The sequence below is a fragment of the Drosophila melanogaster genome, chromosome 4, assembly GCF_000001215.4.
Source record: "Drosophila melanogaster chromosome 4".
NCBI lineage: Eukaryota > Metazoa > Arthropoda > Insecta > Diptera > Drosophilidae > Drosophila > Drosophila melanogaster.
Window position 1 is genome coordinate 724,124 of NC_004353.4, and position 13,404 is coordinate 737,527.

General features: G+C 34.9%; 1 protein-coding gene across 5 annotated transcripts in view, besides 2 other annotated features; it reads left to right on the plus strand.

The window, feature by feature from the left end:
- The first annotated feature begins 276 nt into the window (after positions 1-276).
- Positions 277-13,404, plus strand: part of bt (bent) — a 52,075-nt gene continuing 38,947 nt past the window's right edge. Inside the window, exons 1-21 of one of the 5 annotated variants that reach the window (NM_001169354.2) lie at positions 277-368; positions 1,546-1,906; positions 2,539-2,560; positions 3,338-3,500; positions 3,981-4,122; positions 4,550-4,691; positions 4,879-5,079; positions 5,151-5,452; positions 6,654-6,877; positions 6,940-7,342; positions 7,437-8,110; positions 9,094-9,441; positions 9,797-9,841; positions 10,156-10,278; positions 10,355-10,414; positions 10,591-10,689; positions 11,392-11,700; positions 11,782-11,907; positions 12,026-12,064; positions 12,216-12,392; positions 12,696-12,923. In NM_001169354.2, coding sequence (NP_001162825.1) covers positions 1,594-1,906; positions 2,539-2,560; positions 3,338-3,500; positions 3,981-4,122; positions 4,550-4,691; positions 4,879-5,079; positions 5,151-5,452; positions 6,654-6,877; positions 6,940-7,342; positions 7,437-8,110; positions 9,094-9,441; positions 9,797-9,841; positions 10,156-10,278; positions 10,355-10,414; positions 10,591-10,689; positions 11,392-11,700; positions 11,782-11,907; positions 12,026-12,064; positions 12,216-12,392; positions 12,696-12,923 — 4,140 coding nt within the window. In that variant the 5' untranslated portion in view covers positions 277-368; positions 1,546-1,593. Of the gene's footprint in view, positions 369-1,232; positions 1,265-1,534; positions 1,907-2,538; positions 2,561-2,808; positions 2,840-3,337; positions 3,501-3,980; positions 4,123-4,549; positions 4,692-4,878; positions 5,080-5,150; positions 5,453-6,653; positions 6,878-6,939; positions 7,343-7,436; positions 8,111-9,093; positions 9,442-9,796; positions 9,842-10,155; positions 10,279-10,354; positions 10,415-10,590; positions 10,690-11,391; positions 11,701-11,781; positions 11,908-12,025; positions 12,065-12,215; positions 12,393-12,695; positions 12,924-13,404 lie in introns of those variants that run through there. The other 4 variants (NM_001272143.2, NM_205876.3, NM_001297787.1 and 1 more) reach the window with 4 other exon arrangements.
- Positions 3,715-3,782: a mobile genetic element.
- Positions 5,696-6,133: a mobile genetic element.

Here is a 13,404-nt window from a genome sequence, read left to right on the forward strand (position 1 = left end):
GCAATCAGCTGTTAGACACTCCTGCTAACGATTTTTTAAATTATGATTTTTTTAAATTAGCAATCAATTGCAAAAGGTTACAACATTGTAAAAGAAGTTTAAGCTGATTGTACTGGCCTGCCCGCAAAACCTAACAAACAGTGGCTACATAAATACTTCTTCTGTATATAGACTGTAGAAATTAGGTGTTGTTGTCAAAAACAAATCGCGCCTGCGCTGTCTGCTACAAAAGCAGTGCATATGCTTCGCTGATCAAGAGCACCTATTCTTTGGACCTGCCAGTAATAGACTAAAGCTCGTGGAGTACGCTTCGTTTTCGCAGAAGAATTAATTTCGTTCTGTGTTCAATCTGTGTTACTTGTAGCCCAGTACGTACCAAGTGAAAAAAATTTTTAAACACACCTCAAAATAAATATTTAATTAATGAATATATGTTTATATTCTACGGCTGACCACAGCTATAGTTGCAGTATTTTTTATTTAAATTCCCTTCTGTCGACCACTTTGTTATTTTAAGGGCGATGGCTCATTCTACATATGCACACTAAATATAAATGGCTACGAATAATTTAAGTTTTTATGTGTTCTTATTTCTAAAGTGAAGTGAAACTAAACCTAAAATGATAATTATTCTAGAATTGTTATAATTCCATAATTAAGAAAAAGGATATCGAAGTGTTTTACGCTTGTAGCATATTGTAAAGAAATTGAGTTCGTTTTATTCTACACAGATATTTCACATCTGTTCATGGCGTTGTGTAACACGTTGTTGTTGATAAAAATAGACTTTGAAACAACCAAAAAAACTGATATGAGAAATTCGCAAACTTAACTCAGCTCTTTAAAACTGTTGTATTTTTATTAATAGGAGGCAAGCACGTTTTAGATAATAAGCGGATATCCTCTTTGTCTGATTTTCCCTTATACCGTTTCCTTTTGTTTAAATAATCTATGTTGTATCCGGATATTTATATATTGCCACGAATCTATCTACGAATATATACATATTTGTGTGAGTTTAGTATTCGAATGTTCAGGTTTATTTCTCAGCCGGTGACTGCGAACGGCTAAAAATAGACATGCAATACATGAATTTTCGTTTATTCAGTAAAATGTTTTCCATCAACAATATCTATGCTGAATGAAGAAAAGGCGATCGAATTTCCGAATTCCAAAACTTAGTGGGTCGTGTGCAACTCTAAATACATAAATACGTGTGTATCGTTCTAGTTTATTGTGATTCGGTTTATTTTTTAGTTACATTGTTAGATAACGGAAAATAGCCAATCATAGAGTATTTAAATTTAATATATTGGGATAATTTCTAAACGCCAAAAAAACCCTTTTATTTTTAAATAAAACTTACTATGCCCTGCCCTGAACTAATAGGGCCGTTGGAGATTAAAATCCAAAGAATATTTACTTGTTTGATCTTGGTTAAAAATACACATTGAATAATCTTTACAACATGAAATTTGTATTTGTTTGTCTATTGTTCCAAAACGGTATTTCAGTGTCCTGAGCAATTTTTTCTGTTTCATTCAGCCATAGACTCACAGCCGTTGAAGACGAAGCTTAAGGAAAACCCTCAGCATGGGGGTGGCTGAAGATTTCGCTCCCAGCTTTGTTAAAAAGCCACAACTGCATCAAGAAGATGATGGCAATCGATTGATATTTGAGTGCCAGCTATTGTCATCCCCGAAACCGGACATTGAATGGTTTCGAAGTGACAATAAAGTAGTAGAAGATGTCCGAACCAAATTTAAAATTCAACCCGTCGGAGAAAATAAGTATACGGTTGTATTGGAGCTTGACGATGTAGTTGAAACGGATGCCGGACTTTATAAAGTCAAAGCAAAGAACAAGTCGGGCGAAGTCTCTGCGTCTATTAATTTAAATTTCACACGTAAGTCGGCCAGTTTTAAATACCTTTGCAAATGAATTAGTGTTCCAGAAAAAAAGATTGATAAATAGCGAAGAATTCATTTCCGGTTTTATAAAGAAACGTTCTGCTCGAACCAAATCCATTTATTAGATTGAGTTTGGTTTCTATATATATTCGGATAGCCGGTACACGTTTTTATGATTGTTGCTTAATATTAATATGAACTTAATTTAACCTTACAGAGGGTATATTGATTTTAGCCATATGCAATGCAGCCTTTTTCGATATTCGCTTCCTGCGGTTGAAAGTAGACTTTTGTGATAGTTTCATGCTGAAAGTTTTATATTTTATAGATAAATTTTAGCTGTTTGGGTATTTACATATATATCAGCGTTGCAAACTTCTGAATGAAATCAATATACCCTCTGCTATTATTTCGTGTACCTGTAATTTTTTAATTTGCAATTATTCCAAGGATATACATTTAATAGACTCGACTTGCAGAAACGAACTTCTTATTTTATTTATTTTGATGGTTAATGATTCGTTGACAATATTAGATGATTTTTAAAAATTAATATTCATAACATTTGCGTCTACAAAAATATTAAAATAATTTTAAAATTTTACTCTACCGTCGTAAAAAACTCTAGCTGCTGACGAACCAAAAGAAAAGTAAGCCATTTCTATTGCTTCACTGCTTTATTTTTAACGAAACATGAGCCTTAACAATGATATTTTTAATTGATCTTCTATTATATATCAAATGCCTAAAATAACGATATTTAGTTGCATTACGCATAAATTATTTAAGCAATTAAGCAGAGCTGCATGATAATATCGGCAATATATTTTAAAAAATTGCTTTAGTTTTTCTTTATAAACTACTCTTTTTACTAATGGGGGTTTTAAATTCAATACAGATGGTAAGTTTTCACTTCTGGAAAACGAGGGGTAAGTAAAATAATATAAATTATTATGATATTTAATGTGTTTAGTAAAGTACATACAGTCCACTTAAAAATTTATAAATGTCCTTAAAAGAGTCGGACTTCTATAGTTTTTTAAATACTCATTTGGGAAACGTTAAGTTTGTAAAAATTTTCCAGACTATCTCAACAATATTGGTATACCATAAGCTAATTTTTACATAATAATTATGTCTACTAAGCATAAATCGCGTGGTAATTGTATGGTAAACATTTTCTTTAAGTAATGGTTATATTTTTCCCCGTTTCATAACATTTTTTGTTCATTTTTTATTTTATTTTACATTTGAGTAGTTTTTGTTTGTAGCACAGGCAATAACACCATATACAATATTATATAATCATTTTTTTAACATTTTTGTGCAATGTAGAATGCTAATTTTAATGCTTGACTTCTTACGATATGATTAATGTAATAAGCTAACCAGATTAAAATATCGATTGATATATGCGTATGTTGCAGACAAATCGACGGATTCGCGCCGACATTCGCGAAAAAACCCGCCATACGACAGGAAGAAGATGGAAAACGATTATTATTCGAGTGCCGCGTTAACGCTGATCCGATACCCGCCATTATTTGGTTCCATAATGGAGCTGCTGTCAAGGAATCAGAACGCCATAAGGTATACATACTTAAATATATGAATATTCGAATGAAGGCAACGCCATAAATAACGCGTTAGTTTTTATCTAAGATTAATGGAACACTATAGCACACATTTTCATATTTTCATATCTTGTTAGGCATAATCAATCTATAAACAGTTATAAACAGTCTCTGTAAATTACCTTATTCGCTGAATATAAAATACTTACAGACCACTTGATAGTAAAGACAAGAGAGAACACCATACTCGAGTTTTTCGACTATCAAAAACCAGTTAGTCAGCTAGTGTGAGTGCGAAGAAAAAGTTTCAATGTTGCCTACTTTTCAATTTTCAATTCAATGTGTAGAAAAAGTTAGATCATTGAGATCATTCATTTAAACTGAATTGTTAGAAAAAATCTTTATCTTATAAAGATTGTAAGATTATCTTATAAACATACATTCTTTGTGTTGCCGAGAAGATGTAAAGGCTTTTTCTATATTGTCATTTTTACAGATTACTGTGGACAAAGACGTTCATTCATATTTTGCAACACTTGAAATACTAAATGTAACAGTTGAGGATGCTGGAAAATACAAAGTGAATGCAAAAAACGAATTGGGCGAAAGCAACGCTACAATAAGCCTAAACTTCGACAGTAAGTCTTAATAAGAATGCTTGATATGAACATTAATATCTCATTCGATTTTTATTAACAATCAATATTTACATTTATTGTTTTGCAAGAAAGCCGCAGAAATAACTTAATCATGTTTAATCAACAATGCTTAAAATGTGACAAACTTTGAGATCAATCAATTATGGGGTATCTATATTTTTTACGTTTTAATGTAACCGCAATGCAAATATATGACCGTATTGGTAATTTTGAGGAAGTATTTAAAATGTTTGAGTCATTAAGTGCAAAGCAAAGCACTGATTTTGTAACTTAAATCTGCCATTGATGAATTTATATAGTTATGTAGGAATAGTAAAGGTAATTTAACATATTTAACGCTCAGACCTTGTTATTGGAGCATACAGTCATTTTCAAATTGCGCTATATGGATATTTCAACTCTATAGGCGACGAAGCCCCCGTGCCGGAAAGCGCAGAAGGCATTAAGCCAACTTTTACCGAACGCCCGGTAATTCGTCAAAGCGAAGATGGTGGAAATGTAACGTTCGAGTGTAGATGCGTTGGAGATCCCACGCCAACAGTCACATGGTACGAAAATAACTTTATCGATATATACATTCAGAGAGACTCAAATAAATTCGGATATATATGGTAGCAAAAAAAAAACAGCATAAGTGACACCTTGTTGTGAATTGAGAAATAAACGGATTCGACTAAAATTTAATTTACTTCACTTCTACACTTTCTACAAATACTTTTCTTCATGTGCACAAAGGTCCCATGGCGAGACTGAACTAAACGAATCAAATCGCTACAAAATGTCTTTGACAATGGATCAAAAACTATATCACATTGCGTGTCTTGAGATTAGCAGTGTGGTATCATCTGACCAGGGTGAATATCGCGCGCAAGCGAAAAACAAGCACGGTTCTGGCGTCGCAACTATTAATCTTAATTTCGAAAGCGGCTCGAAAAAGTAAGGCAGCAAAAACGCACTAAGAGATAATAAACAATACCGAAAGTTATACCTTTTCCAACTCAATACAGAATTCCGGATGGAAAGTCGCCGCGCTTTCCGAAAAAACCAACGATCCGCCAAGAAGAAGACTTACTCATCATGGAATGCGTTTTGGAAGCGCATCCGGTTCCGGATATAGTCTGGTATTGCTCAGAAAAGGAAATCTGTAACAATCAAAGAACGAAAATGACTCGCAAGGCAATAACTAAAGACAGCTACATTCTAACTCTGGAAATCCAAAATCCCACCAAAGAAGATGGCGGAAACTATCGTTGTAACGCAATAAATATGTATGGCGAAAGTAATGCAAACATTGCGCTTAACTTTCAAGGTACTATATTTTTTCTTTCCTGTATTGTGATTTATATAATTATATTATATAAATGTAAGCCTGAAGGCAGATTCTGATTTATCAGAGGAAAAATTGAGAAAGGCAATCTGGGACGGCGCACTCTTATTGACGGGTCCTCATCGACCTCGACCTTTTTTATGCTATACGTGATTCCAAATTTGGAGTAATTTTTATTTAAGCGCATTATTATAATACCCGTTACTCGTAGAGTGAAATCTGGTATACTAGATTCGTTTAAAATTATGAAGCAGACAGAAGGAAGCGTTTCCGACCATATGATCAGGAGATCAGCTGAGTCGATCTGGCCATGTCCGTCTGTCTGTAAAGGATAGAAAGTTGTGGAAGCATTCAGTTTCCACATCGCCCACTCTAACGAGCACAAGCCGCCCAAAACTGCCACGCCCACACATTTGAAAAATGTTTCTTTTTTCTTTCTTTTTATTGCTTGACTTGCCAATTTTCCACACACCCTTCCTCCCCTCCACACCCATCCACACCACTACAAAACGTCCAAAACAGTCACGCCCAAAGAAAATTTCGTCATTTATTCCCCAATATCTTTCGATTTCCCGAAAGATTATGAAATTTCGTATTTCGACTAACTGAGTAACGGGTATCTGATAGTTGGGGAACTCGACTATAGTATTCTCTCTTGTTAAACCTTTACATTGACCATTTTATTGGGTTACCCCGTGATTTAACATATGGGTTATATACTATATGAAAATTATGCAGTTTATTTTTTATAGCTTTATTATTTTATTCAAAAGGTTACTCTGACAACTAACAGCTATACATAGGTATAGCTATACCTCTTGCGAGTTAATTATTTGGAAAACAAATATTTTTTCAAAACGATGCACTACACCAAAGCGAATGTATCGGAATTCTAGCCGTCAAATAGGTCTTCGGATATAGTATCTTTCTTAACGCTTTAATGTTTGAGCAACAATTTAGTGAGCAAACCTTTTGTTTGTATTAAGCATGCAATTATGTCGGCCGAGACGGCTTAATGTCTGCCCGATATATAAACAAACTTTTTTCAACTGCTTTGATTTTGGTCATATCTATCCGCAATACATTTCAAACCGTGTCCTAAACTAATAGACTTGCTTCCACATTTTTTCTTCGGTAGCTTTTTCAGCATTTTTCTTAACTTTGTATTTTTTTTGTTTACAAGGTGCGAGCGATGCTAACGGGTTTGCGCCGTCTTTTATCGAAAAGCCGAGAATCATCCCAAATGAATCAGGCACATTGATCACCATGAAGTGCAAGTGCAAGGCCAAGCCCGAACCCACAGTAACTTGGTACAGGGGTCAAGACTTGGTGGAGAAGAGTAAGAAGATAAAAATTAACACAACAGTTATTGCAGAAGACACGTATGAGCTGACACTTGAAATTAAGGTGAAGTGCATTGTGGATAGCATAACAGCAACCGATAATTTACTTCATTTAATCTCTTTTAGGATCCGGGAGCAACCGATGGTGGGACCTACAGATGCAATGTCAAAAACGAATACGGTGAATCAAACGCAAATCTAAACCTTAACATTGAAGCGGAACCGGAGCCCGAAGGAGAGGGGCCAACATTCATAGAAAAGCCACGCATTGTTTCTGAGAACAACGGCAAATTGGTTATAATGGAGTGCAAGGTCAAGGCAGATCCGAAACCAGATGTCATTTGGTTTCGCAACGGAGAAGTCATCAAGGAAAGTAACAAAATTAAGACGTTTATTGAACAGCGTGGCGACCAATACTACATCAAGCTGGAGCTATTAGATCCGCAACTAGAGGACTCCGGCCTTTACAAGTGTAACATTAAGAACACGCTGGGCGAACTTAATGCCAACCTTACCCTGAATATAGAGAGTGCGTATATGCCCACCGGAAGCAAACACGATCTTATGAAACTGATTATAATTAATATATATTTTTGAATTCCTCTTTTCTTGTTCTCCACCAGTCGTTCCTGTTATAAAGGATAAGCCAAAAATTATAAAGATTATAAAAAAACGTACTGTAGTCATAGAGTGCACAGTAGCATCAAAATTCGAACCCAAGTGTACCTGGTACAAGGAAACCAGCACTGTAAAAGAGAGCAAGAGACACGTTTACCAGGTAGAGCAAACAAAGGAAGGAGAGTTCGCCGTCAAGCTGGAAATCAACGATGTCGAAGAGAGTGACAAGGGCGCCTACAAGCTGGTGGCCAGTAACGAAAAAGGAGAGGCAGTATCCCAAATTGTCAACCTCGTTGACATTCCAGAGGAAGAGCGAAAGCCGTGCAAACCGGAAATCTCGAGAAAGCTAGCAGATCAGAAGGTCGCGGAGTCGAAGACCTTTGAGCTCTTAGTCAGCCTGTCCCAAACAGACCGCAAGTGTAAGGTTGAGTGGTATAAGGGAAGCACCGTTATACGTGAAACCAAGGACATAACCACCACGTTTGATGGAACAACAGCAAGATTAACTTTTAGCTCAGCAAGGACAGAACACACATCGAACTATAAGGTTATTGTGACCAATGAAGTCGGCAAGGACGAATCATCTTGCAAAATAACGGTGGAAAAGGTTGCCAAAAAGAAGGAAGAAAAGCCGAAAGAAAAGGAGAAGACCAAGAATGAAAAAGAAGTGGAGCAAAAGGTAAATAAAAAATCGAAGATAAGTAAAATCAGAAATGGTAGAAAACCCGCATTAGAAATTAGAGCCTGCATCAGCAAAAGAAGAACAGATTAATGAAGACCAGGACATTAATGCAAATCAGATTTTCGTTGAAAAAGAGAAAAAAGTACTCTAAGTGACACAATTATCGATTAATCACTAGGTTCAGAGGTTAATGAAGAAATTTCACAGAATACAACTAAGCAGTACTCTTGAATTTTACAGTTTCACATATAGTGTATAATGTTTGTATATTGATCAGGCTTATAAGTGCTAACATATAATTGATATTGCATGCCTAGTAAAACAAAAGTAGTAAAGTTTCATGTACAACTTGTAGGCCAAACCATTAAGATACTTTTTTCTAGCACGTTCCTGCACTTCTTCGGGTGCAATCAATAATTTTGTAAAATTTAGAAATGTAATGCCACAAATCACGTCGTTTTTTAAAGCAGCAACCGATAAAAAGTAATTTTTTACTATACAGAGTGGAGTCACTACATATAAATTACCGATATTTAAAAGGAGAATCGCAACGAATACTCCTCTGGACACTTCACAGTCAAATTCATCAAAGGACATATTTGGTGTAACATTAAAGCCTATTGGTCAACTTCTTAGTGAAGAGGTTTGCACTTAAATAATTGTTTACGGTTGCAAAATAAAATTTATAGTATAACTTTCCATCGAATTTCTCCAAGTCTTTCCGCTAAAATTTTCTTCTTTGACGACACTTTTATATTCTTGATCTGCTACGCACACAGGAGTGTTTTTCTTAATCCAGTTCATGTGAATTTTAGAGTTAAATAAAAGCTGTATATGAATAGTCTTTGAGTCTTTTAATAATTATATTCTTCTTCTATGTTTTAATCTGTTACTTATCTCTTAAATATCTACTAATTTTCGTTTTGGTCAATAACAATACACTTCAATACACTGCAAAACAAAACACTCACCACACAAAGGAGATGGAAGAAGATAAAAATGAATCCGGTCAATCTGTTGCACAAACAGAAGGGCGAATTAATATAGAGCAGATAAGCGAGGGCGACCCAAAAGAAGAACTCACCGTAAAGGAAGAAATTCTGGATAAAAGAGACACGCAGGAAGTAAAAGAAAGTTCGGTTGAACTGCAAGATAGCGCAGGCCATGAAGTTCCAGAGCCAAAGAAAGCTACATCTGACTCAAAGCTTGACCAATCAAACCAAAAGAACCTTGACAAAAAGCACAAGACAGATCAGTCAGAGTCTAAGACTAATAAAAATGTATCTTTGGCAGAACCTATTAAAAGCAATAAACAAGAGTCCGAAGAGGTAAATTTAAAGGCGTATCAGCTGCTCTTCCGCCAAATACCCCGCTTGCATATTTTGCCAACAACCTAAACTGATTTTTAAACAAGCACTCCAAAATCTACAGCATGTTACGAGGGTGGTCCACTTTTAAAACATTATACTCCTTTTTTTGTTGCATGTACATATGAAGAAGGCCTGCAATTGAGGGCATTTATTGTATTGCCTTAATGAGCGATTTAGAGTATATTACGTTTGTACATTTTCTTAAAATCTGGACCACACTTAAGTTCTTACTGATTTATTTTTTATTATTTGATGTATACAAATTATATTTAAATAAGGAATAATCAAACACTTTTATACATTTTTTACACAGCAACAAGCAACGGAACAAATTGGTCTCAAAAAAGTTGATCGAAAGGTAAGAAAACCATATTAAGGCTGTGTTAAAAAAGAGAATATAACAATAACATAGAAAATTAAGCTTACACTTAAGAAATCTTTTTAGAAAATCATATTGTAACAGTACATCTAGGCAATACACAACATATAACACAACATATACCATTTAGTATTATAGATTCTGATGCATTCGCATTCATATTTTATTTCTGCCTTAGCTCCTTTGGTATCAAAAATATCAAAATTATTGTTTTTGTGTGTTCTTTAAAGCTTTTATGACATTCCTTTTACATATACGTAATTTTATAGTTGTATGTTTTGTTGTTGGGTTAGGCAAGTATTGTGTCCGTTAAAGAGGAGATCTCGTCTGACGTTCGTCGCAAATCAACAATTAAGGCTAAGGAGGAAATAACGGTCGATGATAAGAAGGCATCATCTAGAAGGTCATCCCTGGCGGTAAGTCGTTTCAAGCCATTTGTTGTTCAGAGTAGCATTAACCGTGGAATATGTCAATTTTGTACTTAACCATAAGGTTGAGGAATCTAACACAGAGTCCCGAAGGTCATCTATTATAGATAAAAAGCCATTGGAGGTAAGTAGCCAAAAAGATAAATATATTTAGGCTATTCCAAAAGTGTCATGGAAGTGACGCAGACTCAAGGTGACAAACCGGATCTTGTCAATGATTTTTGGGCTCTATATAAATTAAATCCCTTAAAATCCCAATACATACACATATATGAAACCATTTCCCCATTTCCCCTGAAGCAGGTTGATAATAAACCAATTGACGCTAACAAAAATCCGCAACCATTAAAAGAAGAGATTCCCAGGCTAAAACCTGCTGAAAAACGACGAACTTCAAAGGTGAGAGGCTTAAACGAGAACCAGTTTAATCTTCTTTTCTTAATTTAATTTAATTTTATTTTCTCTTGTTCTTTTTTTAAATTTTATGTGTGAATAACTAGAAAATTGTATTACCCAAAAAATGCTTCAAATTTATTTATAATAATTTCTCTATTCGGGCATTTCCCGTTAAAAATAAACCAATGCTTATTTACATTCTCAATCTATACTGGTTTTAGTTTAAAAACAAACATTGGTATGCCTGTTATTCGGTAATAAATGGATGAATATATAATCGTTATCATAAGCTGGGAGTCGCAAATCCATTTCTAGTTTATTTAAATATTAAATACGCTCATTTCAGCGTTCATAACACAAACTGTTATTGATTTGCTAAATCACAAAGTTTTATGGAATGAAGTTTAAATTGATATGACCCCTTACTTGTAACATGTTGTATGAGTGGGCGTTTTCAAATCCTACAAGGAATATTTATTATTAATTAGGATTCCCGTCTGTCCGTCTTTATGACCTTATAGATCTAGGACACTCTTGTTTCTTTTCCATATTATCATTTGTTTTCCGAATTTCTACCGCTTCAAAAAACAAAAACATGTATTTCGAGTATAGTGGTCTCTTTTGTTGTATTTGTATGTAAGTCTATACGTCTACTACTCACGTGTTTATTTGTTACTGTATTTGTCTATTTAATGTGCGGTATAGGTCATAGAGGAGCCAAAGCCTGACGAGGGTCTGCCAAAGCTGCGCAAGGCATCGATCGCCCAAGTTAAAGAGGAGGCAAAGCCTGCGGCTCCCAAACTTAAGGCCAAAGCAAAAGCAAAACCGAAATACGAAGAGCTACCAGAAATTCCGGACTATGAACGTCCACAGCTTGAAAAGTATGAAAAATCCGATTTTACACCATCCGACTTTGCTCGTGATCTGGAAATACCAAACAAGATGGAAAAACCCATAATAGACAGCGGAAAGAAAGAACCTGCGGTTCTTGCACAGAAAAATGGAATTCCCAAAGTATGTTTTGTTTTTTCTATTTTGTTTAAAATGTACTTTAAAGTTGAAAAGCCTAATAACTGACAACATGACCGTATACAGAAGACGGACATTATTGAACAGTACGCAGACGAACCTAAGGGCTTGAAAGTCGGCAAAGGTAAACTTCCTGATGAAGGAGACGGTCGAGATGGCGCTGTGCTCAAACCAGTCATCATTGAACCCGAGGTAATTATATATTGTATTTGTAAAATATTTAACTATATACGCTGCAAAGGATTTTTTTTTACATTTTGTTAAAATTGTTTCCCCACACCAAACCAATATTTTTTGCAACAATTTTCAGAAGGAAATATTGGATCTCGGAAATAAAAAAAATAATCAGGTAAGTTAAGCTCAAAAACAAAATGATCAAACAGAAAGGATATGTTTATAATGTATAGCGGAGACTATATTTTTGAGAGAAATGTTTCCATTTTGCGTAGCATAGTTCCCTTATCCGCACTAATTGTAAAAATCCCTTGACAAATGCATAGCACGCCGACAAACCAACTGTACTAGACATTATAAAGCAGCGACGTCGATCCTCTATCAGAAATCTGATGACTAAGGAGCCAATTCAAAATGAATCATTCCTTGGGGTAGTTTTAAAGCCCGTGATAAAGGATACAAGAGAGCAAGCTGCTCCCCAGCAAGCTATACAATTAACAAAGGTAACAGCTTTGAAAACCTCCTTGCGAACAATGCTCTTCTTTAATGTCTCTATTTTATGGACAACAATATTTTCTAGTTGTCGAAATCTGTCTGTCACACTTTCAATCTTTGGGTAACTCTACGCCCCATTTTTCACTGAAAATGTTATATATATATTGGCTCACTCTCTGTTTTAGTCTGTCTCTGTATTTTTCCCTTTCAATTTCTGCCTCTCTCTCCTCTCTTTCCTTATCTGTGACTTTTTTGTCCTACTACAATAACTGTATGCAATCATCCTAACCTATACAATCCATCCACCGAAGGCAAATGCAACGGAGCAGTTCTCTCCCACAAAAGCAGTCAAGGCACAAGTCGCTGACTTGAAGAAGCCTGAAACTTTAGCAACCCTTGAGGATAACTATGAGCGGCCCGTTTTAGAAAAATATGATCCTTTTAGCATTGATAAGACCAAATCAGAGAAATCCACACCATCCATTATCACCCCGGACATTAGAGGTCCCGAAGTAAAGTTGCCTGTGCAAGAAACTAAGGTAAGCAAACACTTACAATACTCAACTTGATACGCCATTAACCAATCCTCTCCGCTGAGTGTATACGCTTTGAACAATTCCGTCTATAAAAATTTTTGTGTATGCAATTGCTTGTGAATACGCAAATAGTATATAAAACCTATACCAATACGCAATTTAGTTAGAATGTAATATATGTTTCCACACATTTAATATGTCATATATATACATATTTATTATTATACATATATAATATATACTTAGTATATAAATAGCTTATAAAATATATGTAAAATGAAATGTTATTATTTAATGTGTTGAAATATCTGTTGTCATAAATATGCAACACTCGCTCATAATCCGTTTAATGTCTGTCTGTTTTTGTCGCTGCGTATTCGCGGTTAAAAAAATTTTTAGTTTATTTAGTTTTAATTTTTAATAAAAACATTATTGCACTGCGCTCTTTTGACATCTCCTTCAAAGCGGTCCAATAGCTTTGTAA